Raw genomic sequence first — 18,203 nt, forward strand, 5'->3', positions numbered from 1 at the left:
GCTCTTCAATGATAATGGTAGTGATGATGATGGTGATGAGATGTCAACCAATCCCAGGAGGCTTGGCCTCAAGGCAGAATGTCTATGGACATTTGACCCACTGTTACTTCCTTCCCGTTCCTTAAAAAGTACAAGTGACTTCTAGAATCTTGAACAAATGTCTGATTGCCTTCTGGAATATCCACACTTGACTGCAAGGAGTCAAGAATTGATGATCTGAGATCTTCTTTTAATTGCCCTCATGATATAGGGGAATGTTTATGTAAATAATGGGAATTCAAGGGTGGATATGTGATGTGTTATGAATGGTGGATATGGGGATATTGGGAAGGAGAAAGTATAGAACCTTAGATATCACCAAAATCTGTTCTTAGAACTACATTAAGAGTAAAAAGATTCCTCTTTAATATATAAGGAGGAAATTCACACAGGATCCAGAAATCCCTCCTAAGAAACACTTCTCAGCTGAGCCTCTCTCATTATCTAGCTGCCTACTGGGCATCTCCACCTGGGATGTCCCATAGACACTCCAAACTCAGCTGGTCCAAAACTGAACTTGTTTTCTCTCCTTAATCCACAATCCCCTAAACCTTCCCCTCCCACCCAATAAGCCAGGTCACAAACTGGGAAGTCCTCCTCAGCTCTACCTTCTCCCTCAACACCCACCGTCAACTAATCAATAAACTGTACAGATTTGAACTCCCAGATAGCTCTCCAATCCACCTGTGGCTCACGCTGTCCACTGTACTGCCCCAATTCATCAACTCTCAGTGGACCAGAGAAGTTTCTTCTTGATAGCTCTTTGGCTATTACTCAACTCATTCCATCCCCACCATCTACAAAACCACCAGAGGGAACATTCTAAAACTCAAATTTGTCCAAGTCAATTCTTGTTTTCAAATCACCTCCCTGTCTCCCTAGGGCCTTCAGGTGAAGTGGAAAAACCTGGTGAGACAAAAGCAATGGCCCCAGGTACATTGTGCTCAACACTCCCCCTTCCCCTGGGGACCTCAGACCATTTACATCAACTAGAGGAGGGACAGACTATAGACCTACAAGCTGCCTAGCTGTGCTAATTCATCACTGGTGTGCCACACTATTTTTCACTTCTCTACCACCTCTACCCAAAAGTGTGCCCCCCTTCCTCCCCCAACATGGTGAATCTTACCTACCTCCTTTGTGAGGTCTTCCCTGTCCCCTCTCCCCAGCTATAGCCTCTCTGATCACTAATGTCCATATAAGGTCTTGGACACACCCATCATTGTAATTGCTCAAACTAAGGCCTCTCCAGGACAGAGATAATATTTTATTCATCTATGTATCTTTAGCACTCAACACAGGACCTAGTCAGGGAGATCAAAAAGTACAGACTTCCAGTTATAAAATAAATAAGTCCTGGGGATGTAATGTATAGCACGGTAGCTATAGTTAATGATACTGTACTGCATATTTGAAAGTTGCTAAGAGATTAGATCTTAAAAGTTCTCATCACAAGAAAAAAATTTTGTAACTATGTGTGGTGACAGATGTTAACTAGACATTATGGTGACCATTTAGCAATATATACAAATATTGTGAATCAGTATGTTGTACACCTGAAATTAATATCATGTTATATGTCAATTATACCTCAAAAAAAGGCCTAGCCCAAAGTAAGCATTCAGCAAAGGTTTATGGAATGAATTAATGGCCTCACTAAATCTCTATTCGCAATAACAACAGATCAGTACCTAATGAGGGTTCCCTGACTTTGGGCAGGAACAGAATCTGAAAAATTTCAAGGGACTTGAAGTCTGGCTTTGACTGGTGCTCAGTGTGACTTCTTATCCCCAACTCAGCTCCTCCATCTCCAGTCCCAGCTAAGAGGCACAAAGAAAAACAGAAGCAGTACTGCATAGCCTTGAGCCTTTGGTCACATAGTTTCTCCACACTCTCCAAATCTCCCTTCCATCCTTTGAGGCCTAGTCTGGAGCTTCTTTCTCCGTGAAGACAGGTCATTCTCACCCCAATTCGACAAGGAATTCCCCCTCCTCTGAACTCCTAGAAAGGCTATTTCCCTGGGTAAGTCTGGCACCCATTGTAGACCACCTTGTTGGGTCAGTTAATTGGCTTTCCAGGGAATCTCGGAATGTCAGAGCAGGAGAAACCCCAGGAGATCATCTGGTCTGACTGTCTCATTGTGCCCAGGGCCCTCAGGCTTGGCGAGAGCAGTAGCTTGCCAGAGATTCCAAGTCTCCTGGAAAGTGTGATCAAATAGGTTCCTAGACTCCACCCTAGACCCATGAAATCAGAATAAGGCTCTGAATAAGCCCCAAACTGCCCTGTGCTACATGCTTGTTGCGTTTCCTCGAGAGGCTGTTTGATGGTAGAGGCTCTTTCTTCCTAGCTCTCTGTGTCTCCCACAGCACTCAGCACAGTAGTGCCCTATGAAGTTTTCTTCAGTGATAAGCCCCTGGGCTATTCTCCATGAGAAAACTCGAATAAACATAGAAACCCAGCTTGAAGTTAGTCTAGCCGAGGGTACCAAGGAAGAGGTGGCTTCCGCAGCCCTCCCCAAATGCTGCTTTCTGTCTGATTTTCCAAGTTATCCCTGACCAAAATGATTTCAGGTTAGAAGATTCTATTTCCTAGGAGGACAAAGGGTCAATTACTTGGACCCCCTGAAACATTTTCCTTAACTCTCCTTTAGGGAAAAAATCAACATTCCAACACACACACACACATACACACACACACACACACACACAAATGTATGATTACCTGGGCATCTACTAGGGTCACAATATTACACTCTATTGGTGTCTATCCTCAGCCCAGGCCACGATCCCAGAGAGCCGGGAAGCTTAATCACAAAGGCTCATTACAGTCACAAGGCTGAGCTCAGGAAGGCAGGAAGAAGGCCTCAGACACTTTGGTAACTCTTTCAACAGGGAGGATGACAAAATAGGCTTTCTGCTTGAGCCTCAGTTTCCCAGAAATTCCCACAAAGCCCCTTCCCCAAGATTCTGACCAGTCAAGGTTTCCCTAGGCCGAGAAGGCCAGAGATAGCTCAGGCTCTCTCCCCACTGGCTCCACTGACCCTGGGAAGAAAAGTGGCCTACCTGCTTGTCAGCCATCAGAGAACAGCCATGGAATCAGCCCCAACCTGGCCCCAAAGTTCTTTCCATTAACAAAAGGCCACTGGCCTGTCCCTGGATCTGTGAGCATAGTTGCACAGGCAGGAGCAGCGGCTAGAGGAAGGAAGGGTTACTCCTTCCCTCACTAGCCATCCACTTACGGCAACTTGGACAGCAAGTGCTCTCTGGAGCCCGTTACTACTCATTTACATCCACAGCTAATCTGGCCACTCCCCTGGGGCTGGAGGTGACCAGGCAAGCTCCCCTGAGCAGGAGGCCCAGAGGCAGGACAATTACCTGAAGTCCCCGAAAAAGTATGAGCTGTGTCCTGGGAGAGCAGAGGGTCTGCGGGGGTGGGGTGGGTGTGGGGGAGCGGCGGGAGAAAGGCCATGTTTGGTTGATAATTTCCAAGGGCTCACGCAGAGCCAGCAACAAAAGATGTGACCTGAAAAGTCAGATACCAGGTAGACACTAGAATGGAGGTAGGCTTGGAAAACAAGGGTGGCAGCAAGTGAGAAAGTCCAATTACCTTGAAAAGGGTTGGGGCGGGCTTCCCTGGTGGCACAGTGGTTGAGAGTCCGCCTGCTGATACAGGGGACACGGGTTCGTGCCCCGGTCCGGGAGGATCCCACGTGCCGCGGAGCGGCTGGGCCCGTGAGCCATGGCCGCTGAGCCTGCGCGTCCGGAGCCTGTGCTCTGCAACGGGACAGACCACAGCAGTGAGAGGCCCGCGTACCGCCAAAAAAAAAAAAAAAGAAAGAAAAGGGTTGGGGCTGGGTGAGTTGAGGCCTCAGGGTTCATGGGCAGTTCATCCTGCTTTAAAGCCCAGGGAAGCTGGGCAGATGCTACAGTTTTCTGGTGAGGCCTAGACAGGGCCATGTCCTCATAGAGTTTAGCCTAGCAGGGCCTTTCCCTCACATAAAGAAATCCAGACCCAGCACTGGTGCCTCCCAGCCCTGTGTCCCCAGAGACCACCACGGTTTGGAAGCTAGAAAAGGCCATTGGCATCACAGTGAGGCCTCGTGCATGCGAGAGGATGTCAAGCACTCATCCCCAGTCCCCCATCAGCTGGATGGGAGCTTTGAATTCTTTTCCCTGAGTCATCCGCATTCTCTCCTGGAGTCTCCTGTGTGGCCAAGGAAACCAATGCACCAAATCGGGCTGGCTTTGCTATGGAGGGTTTCCCAACTGATGTACCACTTACCAAACGACTGAGATAACAAGACCACCAACGCCAGGAAGGCGCCTAGGGAAGGAAACAGTCCCGTTCCACCCAGGCCCATGCAGCTTGACAATACCTCAGCCCGTCAGTTTACTGAGCTCCATTCTTGTCAGCTGAAGTCAGTAGAGCCCAGAGGACCCATGGATCATATAAACTTTCAGATACATCTTAGATCTAGACAATTCTATGAGAAGGACAGTAAACCCTTATAATCCTGGGGGGAGTAAGGGGAGCCCTTCCAAGGTCTGTCACTCTGGGACATTTTAACGAGAAAAAGAAGGAAAAGATCTACCATCCAGTTGAGCGCCATCCTTCATGCAAGGCACCACTCGCATACTTTACGTGTATTATCTAACCTAACTCTTACAACCGTAGGGCAGAGGTGCTATAAGTAGGCCCACTTCAGAGAGGTTTCATGACTTGCCCGGGACCACACAGCTGATGTGAGGCAGAGCCCAGGTTCAGGCCCAGGGCTGTGGGACTCCAAAGCCCATGCTCTTAGCCACCGCACCTGTGCTTCTCAAAGCCAGAGCTTGGTAAACACGAGTAGATTCCCAGGCCCCATCTCAGATCTACTGACAGAATCCTGGAGCGTGGGCCTGGGAATCTGCATGCTCATTGCCACACCAAGGGGTTCTGAGGCACCGGGAAGACTTAGGGCCCCACTCGACACTCTGCCACCTCCTGAGGTGGCATACAGTGTAGGCCGGGAATGCTAAAGCCTCCACGCCAGGCCCAACGTTGCTCGGCGATCCTCCCAGCAAAGCTGCCACCCGGTACTGGCCACTGGAAACCAGGAGTCTTTTAGCCAGGCCAGGTCTGCTTAGCCCCTTCCTCTAGACCAGGGACTCCAAGCTTTTACGGGGTCACACACGTCTTTGAGGCTTGTTGAAAGGTCTGGGTCTTCCCCTCCTCCCCCCAGACACGTCCACGCAGAGTCCCGCACTCCTTTGGTGGCCCCCTCACAATACACACATAGTCCTTGGCATAGTTTCGGGGAGGATATAGATCCTCTGAAGCCCCTGCATGACCACCCGCCCAGCCCACGGACCCCACATTACAGGAGCTTCCAGTCTAGAAATCTGAACCCAGATTAGCTCCTGTGGTTTTATTTTATTTTCATCCTTTCTGTGTTAGAGATACACAATGGAGTATTATAGGTGAAATGCCGTATTTTCTGGGATTTGTTTTAAAATACTCCCAGGAGATGAACTATAAAGGAAGTGCTCTATTCCTTCATAGAATCAAACCTCAAAATCCTACGGTTCATAACAAGTGAATGCAACTCCTGACTCTGAATCCTGTACTGAAGGAGATAAAGGGTACAAAGGACATCACTGAAACATGGATGGTGGAGTAGATGAAAGTACGGTATCAATATTAACCTTACTAAAATTGAAGTGTACATGCTTATGAAAAGAGAAAAGCTCAATTCTTAGGAAGCCCATACATGTACATGAAGCATTCAAAAGTACAGAGCTTTGATGTATGTAACTTAGCCTCAGATGATTAAAAATATTATATATAATAAATAGGAAACAAAGTATAAATACATAGAGAGTGAGCACAAATAATAAATAAAGCAAATGGTGTAAAATGTTAAAAAAAATAATAAAATACTCCCAGGTATGTGAGGGTGCGGGGGGGGGAGTATCAGGATGGTTGCCACAAGATTGGCCACTGTTGAAGCTGGGAGATGGGTACATGGGAATTCATTCTACTCTTCTCTCTACTTTTGTCGAAGTTTAGAAATGGCCGTAATAAAAAGCTATAAAAAGTTAAGTTGAACTGCGTGGTATGTAAATTATATCTCAATAAAGCTGTTTTTTGGGGGTTTTTTTGTTTTAAACTAACCTGCTACTCTAGACCTGCCTAAATCCGCCAATGGACACACTAAAGGCCAAGAGAGAAACATTTACTCTCCCGCCTGCTGTTCCTTCAGGCAACAGAACAGTTAGTCAAGATCTCTTGGTCTTGCTAAGATGGCAGGAACGGCCCCCAGCAGGCCGCAGTGAGGTGGGGAGGGTGTCTCGCTAGTTGCTGTATATGAAGGGCCACAAGCTGGAAGCCTAATTGCCTCTAGTAATAGGCGTTACTCTGCTAATAATGAGCACAATAATGATAATTATCACTTACATTCCATGTTCAGAGCACTTTACAAAGAGAAACTTAAATGTAGCGGACATCCCCTGACCAGGCCTGCTTCCCTGCTGTCTAAAGCTTACAATAAGAAAGAGGTTTCCTGAATGATTTTTTATAAAGGAAGATTGTTCTTAAAGCTAACAATTGGCCATGAGATTTGTTAACAAGACAGACCACAGAGTAATCACCAACAGGCTTTCTATACAGAAGCCTGTGGGGCGAGGGGCTGAGGAGTGACCCCACTGCCTATATACAAACGTCTGCAAAGAGTCTGCTCACCCCGCTTCGTACCTATGAAGCCTGAAGCGGCCTCTCCCGTGGGTCCCCCAAATACTGCAGCCTTTGCTTGGGGAAGTGACTAAACATACAGCAATCTGCGGAGCTGGCCTAGCCACACCTTCATGTTTTATAGCACGGGCCCCTCTGTCACTGTAATTTCTTTGTAAAATGGGGATGACAATGGTTGACGTGAGGTTTCCATGAGATTACGGGCATATCTCATTTTATTGCGCCTCACTTTATTGCACTCTGCAGATACCGTGATTTTTACAAATTGAAGATTTGTGGCAACCCTTCGTCGAGCGAGTCTCTGGGCGCCACTTTTCCAACAGCATTTGCTCAGCACTTTTTAGCAATAAAGTATTTTTTACTTAAGGTATTACATTGTTTTTTAGACATAATGCTATTGCACACTTAATAGACTACAGTATAGCATAAACATAACTTTTATATGTACTGGGGAACCAAAAACATTGGTGTGAGTCGCTTTATTGAGATATTTACTGTATTGTGGTGGTCTGGAACCACAGTGGAGATACCTCTGAGGCGTGCCTGTATCTAGGTAAAGCCCTCGGAACCGGGCCTGGGCACAGACGGAGTACTCAGTAAATGTTATTCTCATTCATGCTGTTTTCTTTGGATGGCTACACTACAAACCAGTCCCCCAGAGCTCATGTGGATGCGCTCTAGGCCCGAGAGGAAGTGACCAGAGAGTGACACTCCAGTCTCCACTCAGGGTGGGCCATCCAGTGGCCAACACTTCAAGTGCAATGACAAACGGTGATGGATTACAGTGACTCAGCACCTCGTGGTCAAATGCCATTAATTCCTTCCTCGAATTCTCCAAATGGAAGTCGTACATTAGCTACAAATGGAGAAGAGATGGCCTCATCCTGTAACCTACTTCTTCACTATTCTCTTGCTTTAAGTTTGTTTTTAATAACTTTATTTCTTTAAACAATTTTTCTATCCAGAATGGTATTAAGGCATTTTAAACCAGTCCAACCCTCTAAGGATGCCCTCTGAAGTCCAACCAGTCTGCAGTTCTGTAAGCGGAGCCCTGTAATCTGCTCTTACACACACCCTGCTACTTATTTTGATTTCCTGTGAGTGGTACTTCATAAGAATGCCAGCTTAACAAACAAGACTGAAAGAAACCTCTGCAACTCCTAGGAAATAAGCAACATGGGGCATCTGATTTTCCCTACATAGAATCTTGAGGGTCTCTTGGATGAATTGTTAAAAATAGAAACAAACCCTGCTTTAGGAAATGTAGCAAAAACCATAAGGAAAGACTGACTAGCAAGCTCAGGGCAGGTCCAGCTACACAACAAAACAGACCCCACTGCCACAGTCACTGCCATTAGTCACAGCCATGTTCCTCTGGGACCCGGGAGACCACATCTGCAAAGAGCCACAGGCTTTGGGGGCCTGGTGAGCAGGGGTCAACAGATGACAAACTGTGTGGGACCCAGAGCCCAAAGAGCCTATTACTATCTCTCCAACAATAGCCCTTCTGGGTGACACTGGCCCCGTTGTTCTCCCAGTTCCATTGTTCTGCCCAGGACCCAGGGTTTCAGGGGCAGGCTCTAGCCGTCTTTGATGAAAAGGCTCGGTTGTGAGAAACCACAAATGGGAGATGGTGGCATATGCACTCTGGGCTGCACTTACAGAGGGTGCTACAGCAGGGGCGCTCAGCCCCCCAGCCATCTGACCCCTGTGGCAACAGAGCAGGGCTCTCTACCTTTTGAGGAGCCACTCGGCCACCAGCTTACTGCCCGCCATACAGTCCGTTGTCTCTGGATCTCTCTTTATATCCCTGCCTCTCTACCCTGAGCCTGATGCCAGATGCCAAAGCAGTAGCCACACTGTGGAGCGGAACAAGAAACCCACATGTTAGCGAAGCAGCAGATTCCTCTGGGCAATCTGGATCCAGCTATAAATGTGGGGAGCATGAGGGAAGGCACACAGCTGGGCAAGAAATGCAGCCAAGTCCATTTTTCCTTAGGCAGATGGGATTCGTCTGCTTTGCAGATCACTATGATAAATTTAAAACCAATAATTCTGGGCTTCCCTCGTGGCGCAGTGGTTAAGAATCCGCCTGCCAATGCAGGGGACACAGGTTCGAACCCTGGTCCGGGAAGATCCCACATGCCGCGGAGCAACTAAGCCCGTGCGCCACAACTACTGAGCCTGCGCTCTAGAGCCCGCAAGCCACAACTACTGAGCCCACGTGCCACAACTACTGAAGCCTGTGCGCCTAGAGCCCGTGCTCCACAACAGAGAAGCCACTGCAAAGAGAAGCCCGTGCACCGCAACAAAGAGTAACCCCCGCTCTCCACAACTAGAGAAAGCCCGCGCGCAGCAACGCAGACCCAACGCAGCCAAAAACAAATTATTTTTTAAAAAGATGAATTTGTAAAAAAAACACAAAACAATAATTCTATCACAGGTATGAAATGTACAGTGTGGGGAATCTAGTCAATAATTATGTAATATCTTTGTAGGGTGACAGAAGTTAACTAGACTTCTCATGATGATCATTTTGAAATATACAGAAATATCAAATCACTATGTCGTGTACCAGGAACTAACATAATGCTGTAGGTCCATTATACTTTGAAAACAAACAAGTAAACTCATAGAAAAAGAGATCAGATTTGTGGCTACCAGAGGCAGGGGTGGGGGTGGGGGAGGAGAACTGAATGAAGGTGGTCAAAAGGTCCAAACTTCCAGTTATAAGATAAATACTTACTAGGGATGTAATGTACTGCATAATAAATATAACTAACACTGCTGTATGTTACATATGAAAGTTAAGAGAGTCAATCCTGAGTTCTCATTACAAGGAAAACATTTTTCTTCTATTTCTGTAATTTTGTATCTGTATAAGATGATGGATGTTCACTAAACTTACTGTGATAATCATTTCATGATGTATGCAAGTCAGATCTTTATGTGCTGGGCACCTTAAGCTTACACAGTGCTGTATATCAACTATATCTCAATAAAACTGCGGGGGGGGAATAAAAATAAAGCAATTTCGTTAAAAAAAAACAATTCTAGATTAGCTTCTCTCTGATGCCCAAATCTCTACTGCTGACTGTAGTGCACACAAGGAGATCACACTGGTTTTGTTATGAGTGTAAGTCAGGAATGGACTGGAAAGGCATAGATGTGCTATAACAAACTCTCAGACTGAAATATAAAAATATTTCAATTTCATTGGAGCTAGACCTGAGCCTCAATGAATTAAAACTGTCTTGACCAGCGACTTCAAATAATCAGCAATTTTGTCCTGGCTTGCCCTAGCCCCTTAAAGGGAAATGGGCCAAATCACAAGACAGTGGGGAAATTTTTCAAGTGGGGAACATTTTGAGCACATCCACAGGCAGCCCAGTCTCCCATGTCTCTCTCTCTCTCTCTCTCTGTTCTTGGCCATTGGTTGTCAAATTTTAGTGGCACCGAAATCACCTGAGACACTTGTTTAACAGGCAACGTCCCAAGCTTCCCCCCAGTCACTCAGTTGGATAGTCAGCTAATATTCACGGAATACTACTACATGCCAGGCAGTGTTATAGGCACTAGGGATCCAATAGTGAACAACACAGAATCCCTGTTCACAAAGAAATTACAATTTAGTGGATGAGATAGGCAAGAAAGAAAAAAGGTAATTGCAAAAATCCATGAGTGCTATAAGGTAGACACAATATGGTTGTGATATGGAGAGACTAGCTTGGGGGTGTGATTTTAGAGATGATGATCGGGGCAGGCCTCTCTGAGAGGGTGACCTTTGACTGAGGCCTGAGTGAACAGAAGGAGTCGGCCATGGGGAGGGTGTTATGTCAGAAGGAAGAGCACATACAGAGACCATGCTGAGATAGGAAAGTGCTTGATTCACTCCAGGGTAGAAGGACAGACAGACGGAAGGCCCAGAGAGTCATTTTCAGTAGATCTTAGAAAAGGGCCAGGAAGCTGCATTTTTAACAAGAGTCCCCTGCCAGGTGGTTCAGAGGTGCAGGCCCAGCTGAGAACCCCCAGACTCCACTGTCATTCAGAACCCTGGCCTCAAGGCCTGCAGCATCACCCCACTCAGCAGACATGTGCTAAGTGTTATTCACTGAGAAGGGAAAGATTTCAAACAATAATTCCACTGGAAAGTTCCTTGGGAGAAGTGATTTTGTCTGTTTTCTGTCCATGGTGCCTAGAATTGTGCCTGGTACACAATGATAGCTGACGAATGAATGAAGGGCGGCCACACCAAAAAGCTCCTGGTGCTTGATGAGTTAATTTTCAATGAACCAGAGTTTTTCTTAAACAAACCTTCATAGAAACCTAAATAAAAAGCTCTTGCTTCCTGCCCACTCGTTACCCAAGAATGCTTCATGAGAAGCTCCCACTTTCTGAGCAGCCATGTCCAGGGTAGTCTCTACATTTTGAGGTAGGAGCTCAGTCTCACTGCAGGGCCCTGTGGGCTTACAGGAAGGAGAACTGGTTGAATCAGCTGAGCTCACACTTGGGACCAACCAGTCATGGCCACAGTCACTGACTCCCTGGAAGGCCCACATCTGAAGTCCTTGATGCCAGGTGCCACCTACAGGCTGCTGGGAGTCTGGCCGAGTTACTCAGGCATCCTGGTCAGGGCTGCTGTGGGGCCTGCCCAGGCCTTCTGAAGCCTTGGCACGATCCATTTGGATAACTTGGGTCTGGGCCATGTTTGGGGGCCTCGCACCTGCCCTTTTATGCATCCTTCTCAATACCTCTTACCTCAGGCAACCAGGACCATTGGGATGACTTTAACCTGGACCCATGATGGTACCTGGCCTAGAGGCAGGCCCACAATATCTAGGTGGGGCTATAAAATCTGAATTCCAGATATCTCTCTCTCCCTCCAGCTTCCCTTACCAAACAAAACCTTCCTGTGGAGACTTCTGCTTCCAGGAAGATGGAGTGGATGTACTTTTCCCCATTCCTCCCGCTAAATACAAATAAGAACACTGGACATTATGAAGAAGAAGGAGGAGGAAGAGGAAGAGAAGAATGGGGAGGGGTGAAGGAGGAGAAGAAGAAGGACTGAAAGGTGGATAGAAGAAGACAGACTAGGGCTTCCCTGGTGACGCAGTGGTTGAGAGTCCGCCTGCCGATGCAGGGGACGCGGGTTCGTGCCCTGGCCCGGGAGAATCCCACATGCCCCGAGCGGCTGGATCCGTGAGCCATGGCCGCTGAGCCTGCGCGTCCGGAGCCTGTGCTCCGCAACGGGAGAGGCCACAGCAGTGAGAGGCCCGGGTACCGGAAAAAAAAAAAAAAAGACAGACTAGAAGCCTTAGGACATGAAGAACAACAATGGTGGGGAGTTCCCTGGGCTTCCTTTTTGCCTCACATATCTCAGACTTGGGCTGGAGAAGCCAACAACCGAGAAAGGACAAGAGATGCAGTCCAAAAAAAGCCCCAGGAAAAGCCTGCTCTCCCTAGCCAAAGAACCAGGAAAAGGAGAGGCCATAAGATAGAAAATAAATTTTAAATAAATTCTCTACTCCAGACAGACACCACAGAAAAACTGTGGCCCCATCCCCATTAAAGGCAGCAAAGGCCTAGTGGGGATCCCACACTTCCACCCTCCCACCAGGATGGCCTCAGAGGAGGCCTAGTGGAAAATGAGGAATTTCACTGCTGCCCAACAGTAATGAGGCGCCACCACGTGGGAAGGCACACAGATATAAAAGGAAAAAATAAAATTGTCCCTATTTGCAGATTACATGGTTGTATAAATAGAAAATCCCAAGCAAGCTACAAAAAATCTAGAACTAATAAGTGAGTTAACAAGGTCACAAGATACAACATAGAAAAATCGATTATATTCCTATATGTTAGCAATGAATACATGGGCACAAAATTTTAAAAATACAATACCATTTACAATCCCTCAAAAATTTTAAATATTTAAGTATAAATCTAACAACATATATACAACACCTGTTTGCTGAAAATTTCAAAACACTGATGAAAGAAATCGAAGATCTAAATAAATGGAGAGACATAGGGATGTTCATGAATTAAAAGATTCAGGGCTTCCCTGGTGGCGTAGTGGTTGAGAGTCCACCTGCTGATGCAGGGGACACGGGTTTGTGCCCTGGTCTGGGAAGATCCCACATGCCGCGGAGCGGCTGGGCCCGTGAGCCATGGCCGCTGAGCCTGCGCATCCGGAGCCTGTGCTCCGCAATGGGAGAGGCCACAACAGTGAGAGGCCCGTGTACCGCAAAAAAAAAAAAAAAAATTATAAAAAGATTCAACATAGTAAAAATGTCATTTCTCCTCCAAGTTATGTATATGTTTAATGCAAAACCCAGCAAGCTTACTCAAAACTGCATATGGAAAGGCAGAGAAACTAGAATAGATAAAACAATGTTGAAAAATAACAGATGAGTGGAATCAGAGTGACAGACACATAGATTAATGAACAAAACAGAGAACCCAGAACTAGGTACACAAACACACCCAACTGATTGTTGATAAAGGTGCAAATGATGCTGGAGCAAGTAGGCATCATAGACCAAAAAAATTAACTCAAAATGGATGATGGATTTAAGAATAAAATGTAAAATTAAAAAACTTTTAGGCAAAAAATGTAGAAGAAAATCTTTAGGATCTAGGGCAAGGCAAAAGTTCTTAGACTTGATACCAAAAGCATGATCCATTAACAAAAATGGATAAGATGGACTTCATCAAAGTAAAAACTTTTACTCTGTGAAAGACCTTTAAAAGGATGAAAAAACAATTGGAGAAAATATTTGTAAAGCACATGTCCAACAAAGGACTAGTATCTAGAATATATAAAGAACTCTCAAACTCAACCTCATTAAAACAAACAATCCAATTAGAAAATGCCAAAATGACATGAACAGTTATTTCACCAGAAAGGATATACAGATGGCCAATAAGTACATGAAAACATGCTCAATATCACTAGCCATTAGGGAAATGAAAACTAAAATCACAATGACATACCTAACAGAAAGGTTAAAATGAAAGAAAATAGTGGCAACGCCAAGAGTTGGTGAGGATCTAGAGAAACTGAGTCATTCATATGTTGCTGGTAAGGCTGTAAATTGGTTTGGCTACTCTGGGAAGCAGTTTGGCAGGCTCTTAAAAATATAAACTTGCAACTACTGTATGATCCAGAGATTACACTCTTGTGCCATCTATCCTGGAAAGATGAAAACATGGTCACACAAACACTTGTATATGAATGTTGATAGTAGCTTTGTTCATAATAGCCAAAAACTGGAATCAGCCCAGATGTCCTCCAGCAGGTGAATGGTTAAGCAAACTGACAATTCATACCATCGACTACTACCCAGCCACAAAAAGAAGCAGGTCTTGATACATGCCAACAACTTGGATGAACCTCCAGAGAATCACACTGAGTGGAAAAAGTCAATCCCTAAAGGCTGCACACCTGTATAATTTTATTCAGATAGCATTCTTGAAAAGACAGAATTATAGAAAGGGAGAACAGATAAGTGGTTGCCAGGGATTGAGGAGAGGGTTGGCGGGGGTAGGGGGGACGGAAGTTGGTGTGGCTGTAAAAGGGCAACATGAGGGATCCTTGTGGTGATGGAAATAGTCTGTATCTTTTTTTTTTTTTTTTTTTTTTGCGGTACGCGGGCCTCTCACTGTTGTGGCCTCTCCCGTTGCAGAGCACAGGCTCCGGATGCGCACGCTCAGCGGCCATGGCTCACGGGCCCAGCCGCTCCGCAGCATGTGGAATCCTCCCGGACCGGGACATGAACCCGTGTCCCCTGCATCGGCAGGCGGACTCTCAACCACTGCGCCACCAGGGAAGCCCAATAGTCTGTATCTTGACTGTATTAATGTTAATACCCTGGTTGTGACATTATACTATCGTTTTTCAGGATGTTCCCATTGGGAGAAACGGGCTAAAGGGTACATGGGATCCCTCTGTATTATTTCCTACAAGTGCATGTCAACCTAGCTCAAAATAAAACATTTAATTTAAAAAGAAAAGACCCTTCTGTTCCTCTGTTTGTCCCCTTCCCTTGGACCCTGCTACAGTAATCCACGCTGAGGTGTTAGTGGGTAGTCAGGGCACTGAAATTATTCCCATCTCCCATTACATCTCAACAAGGGCTTCTGGAGATCATAGAAGGGCAACTTTTTATAGAACTGCCTTGAATTTAAAATCAGGACACCTTGAGGCCTGGTCTTAATATGCTTTGTGACCTTGGACAAATTGCTTAGCCTCTCTGAGATTCCATTTCATCCTTGTAGATAACTTTTGAAGATTAAATGAAAACACTGGGTAAGTTGTAAAGCAGTACACAAAACGGAAGGTCTTCCTCCCTCTCCCTCTCTCCCTCCTTTCCAGTCCTCATTGCTACTGATTGGAGGAGGGGACTGTGTCCTAGGTCTTCTCGTATCACCATGGTAGCCTGAGTCACTGCCCCAGGAGGTGTTTACTCAGTGCTTATTAATGCTGATAATGGCAGAAGGTGTAAAGCCAGGGGTTAGCGCCAGTCGGGGAGAAGGAAGGTTCAGAGCCCAGCAAGACAGTGGTGAGACTTTGAAGGGCCCTTCGTAGCATCCCACGTAGAGAGCTCCCTGCCCTGGGCAAAACTCCACTCTGAGATGCCATGGGATGGAGAGCCCGGGCCCATGGAACAGGCCAGCTGCCAGTTTGGGGAACCAGAGGTGATGGGAGAGAAGAAAAGCTTCTCACTTTGACTAAGAACTTTCCTCTCCGGTATCACCTCTGCTCCCCATCACCATCCTGAAGCAGGCCTGGCAGGGAGCATGCTCACTCTACATTTACAAACGCTAAAGCGAGTCAGGGCTGAGACCTGCCCAAGGTTCACAGAGCGAATGAGTCAGTGGCACAGCTGGGGCCAGAACCCCTGGGCCAAGCGTTTCCCACAGCATGGATGGCATCCAAATGGAAAAGCTAAGACAAGGGCAACGCAGCCCTGCCCCAGCCCGACCTGGAGCCTCTCCTGAGGGAATTGTGGCCGGCCTCCCCAGGCCTTTCCCCACAACTTCCGATCTGCAGGAGGTGCTGTCACAGTGGGCCTGGCGGTCTCTGCGGGGTGCTGCCCAGGGAGGTTGGCTTCCCTTTCTCCCAGCTCGGAGCTCTCGGAGACCTATTTAAAGGCAGAGAAACCAGTCTGAGGTTTGGGTCTCTCCCAAGAGGGTGTCTCCCACAGGTGGCTCTCCAGGCCCTTCCCAGGCGCCTCTTCCGGGGGCGACAGCTGCGGTGAGGTGGGGAGGGTGTTTTCTTCTTATCTGTCCCCGCAGGCCCAGTGTCCCTGGGGGGAGGTAGCAGTGCCCCTCCCCCACCGGGCTGGGGGCTGGGGGCTGGTCTGGATGCTCTCCCCAAGGGCCCCATCTCTCCACAGTGCCCCACCAGGTCTCTGATGATGAAACTGAAATATGAAAGTGCACGTGCTGCTTGGGAGGCGGAGAACCGGAAGCTGTGTTCTGGGATTAGTTCATCCATTTGCAGATTGCCAACTTGGAAAGCCGAGCAGCTCTGAGGCCAGGGAGGTTTGGATGGGGGATTCGGGTCAGGGGAGCTGCAGCAAGGACTCTTGAACTGTCAGCAAGCCACTGGGCCGGCCTTGGGTCTGGCCCCAGGCTGTGCCCGGAGGCCACTGCTCCGGCCCTCTGGTTGCTCTCAGTCTGGGATGAGGGGACAGGGCAGAGCTCCCAGGGAAGACACGCGGACAAGAGCATATAATCAGGCCAGTCAGTTTTGGCTTCCAGGCAACTCGTTGGACCTTCAGAAATTCACCTGACCATTCATTCGTTCCTTTATTCATTCACTCTTTACCCATTCCTTCACTTAATAAATATTTATGCTGCGCCTATTACATGCTGGGCCCTGGCAGCACGGTGGTGAACAGGGCAGGCTCTCTGCCCTTCTGGAGCTTACAGCCTAGTGGAGGAGAGAGGGGCAGGGGGGCTTGTTTGGATAGGGTACTTAAAAGAGGCCTCTCTTACCACGAGGCCACACCCCACCTCCTAAAGATCCTAGGATGCTTTCCAGTTAGTGCTGCCAAACCTGAAATCTAAGTGTCCTGAAGAAACTGCCAACATTTTGCAGACATGGGTCCCTAGCACCTCATAAAAACCTTCTCCCTTCTCAGGGCCTCTCACCCGTAAAGGAAGGTTGGAAGAGGGAGGAAAGAGGAGGATGAGGTTACAGCGAGGAGGCCTTTTGAACAACCAGCTGTTCAGCCAGTGTGTCATTCAGTAATCCCTGCCTCCCAGTAGCTCCAGAAAGTCCCTCCCTGTCTTTTTATTTTTTAATTTTTTGCATTACGTGGGCCTCTCACTGCTGTGGCCCCTCCTGTTGTGGAGCACAGGCTCCGGACGTGCAGGCTCAGCGGCCATGACCCAGCCGCTCCGCGGCATGTGGGATCTTCCCGGACCGGGGCACGAACCCGTGTCCCCTGCATCGGCAGGCGGACTCTCAACCACTGCGCCACCAGGGAAGCCCAACCTCCCTGTCTTTTAAAGTCACAGTAACTCAGGACCAGTTGGTTCGACTTTTTTTCATCCGTGTACTCAAGAAGAATCTGCTGAACAGCCACAAAGCACTGACACTTCTCTGGGAACTGGAGATGCAAGGGGGAACTGGATAGCCACGGCCTCCTTGGGAGCTCAGAGTCTAATCAATGGAAGCGACAGAGATTAATTCCTTTCATGAATAACTAATTAATTACAACTGTGCTAAATGCTTTGCTAGAGAGGCCCTCATTCTGTGGAGGGGTCTGGGAAGGCTTTCCAGAGGAGGTGACATTTAAAGCTGAAAGATGAGCAGGATTTGGCTAGGTGGAGAGGCAGGAAGGGACGTAGCACATGGAAGAAAGCCAGCCAGGCGTTGGGGCTGAGGGAAGTAGGAAGAGGGGCTCAAATGAGTTCTGGGGGATAGACAAGGAGGGACCAGAGAGCCGGGGCCTCACAGGCCATGAGAAGGATTTGGGTTGCAGCCTAAGAACTTTGGGGAGCCACCGAAGGACTTCTCGTGGGAGACAGAATCAGGTTTGCCTTGACTTTGGGGGTGGCCGAGAGTGGAAACGGGGAGACAGTTAGAAAGCCACTCTAGGCATTCAGGTGGGAGGTGATGACAGAAGCCTCACGTCGCGCGGGCGGTGAAGATGGAAAGCGATGGGCAGGCTCCAGGCACAGTTAGGAGGCGGAATCAACAGGCCATCGCGGTGGATCGGCTGTGGAGCTTCGGGGAAGGGAGGGTTTGTTCCCATTCTCTAGAGTGATGGGTGAGAACACACAGGAGAAAAGCTTCAGAACCAAGAGCTTGTTAGAGTTCTTAAACAAAATACCAAAAGCACTAGCCACCAATGAAAAGAAGATTCAACCTATCAACAAATGCAATGACTTGGATGGGTATCGAGGGCGTTATGCTGAAT

General features: G+C 47.6%; 1 protein-coding gene across 1 annotated transcript in view; it reads right to left on the reverse strand.

The window, feature by feature from the left end:
- The window catches only part of KIAA1210, a gene marked incomplete at both ends in the record, with an annotated part of 73,789 nt that extends 65,245 nt beyond the window's left edge, over positions 1-8,544 (reverse strand). The window contains 1 exon segment of the mRNA XM_082646887.1: positions 8,504-8,544. Within this exon segment, the coding sequence (XP_082503013.1) occupies positions 8,504-8,544 (41 nt within the window).
- Between the last annotated feature and the right edge of the window lie 9,659 nt (positions 8,545-18,203).

The sequence above is a fragment of the Grampus griseus genome (assembly GCF_964374135.1).
Source record: "Grampus griseus genome assembly, chromosome: X".
Classification (NCBI taxonomy): domain Eukaryota; kingdom Metazoa; phylum Chordata; class Mammalia; order Artiodactyla; family Delphinidae; genus Grampus; species Grampus griseus.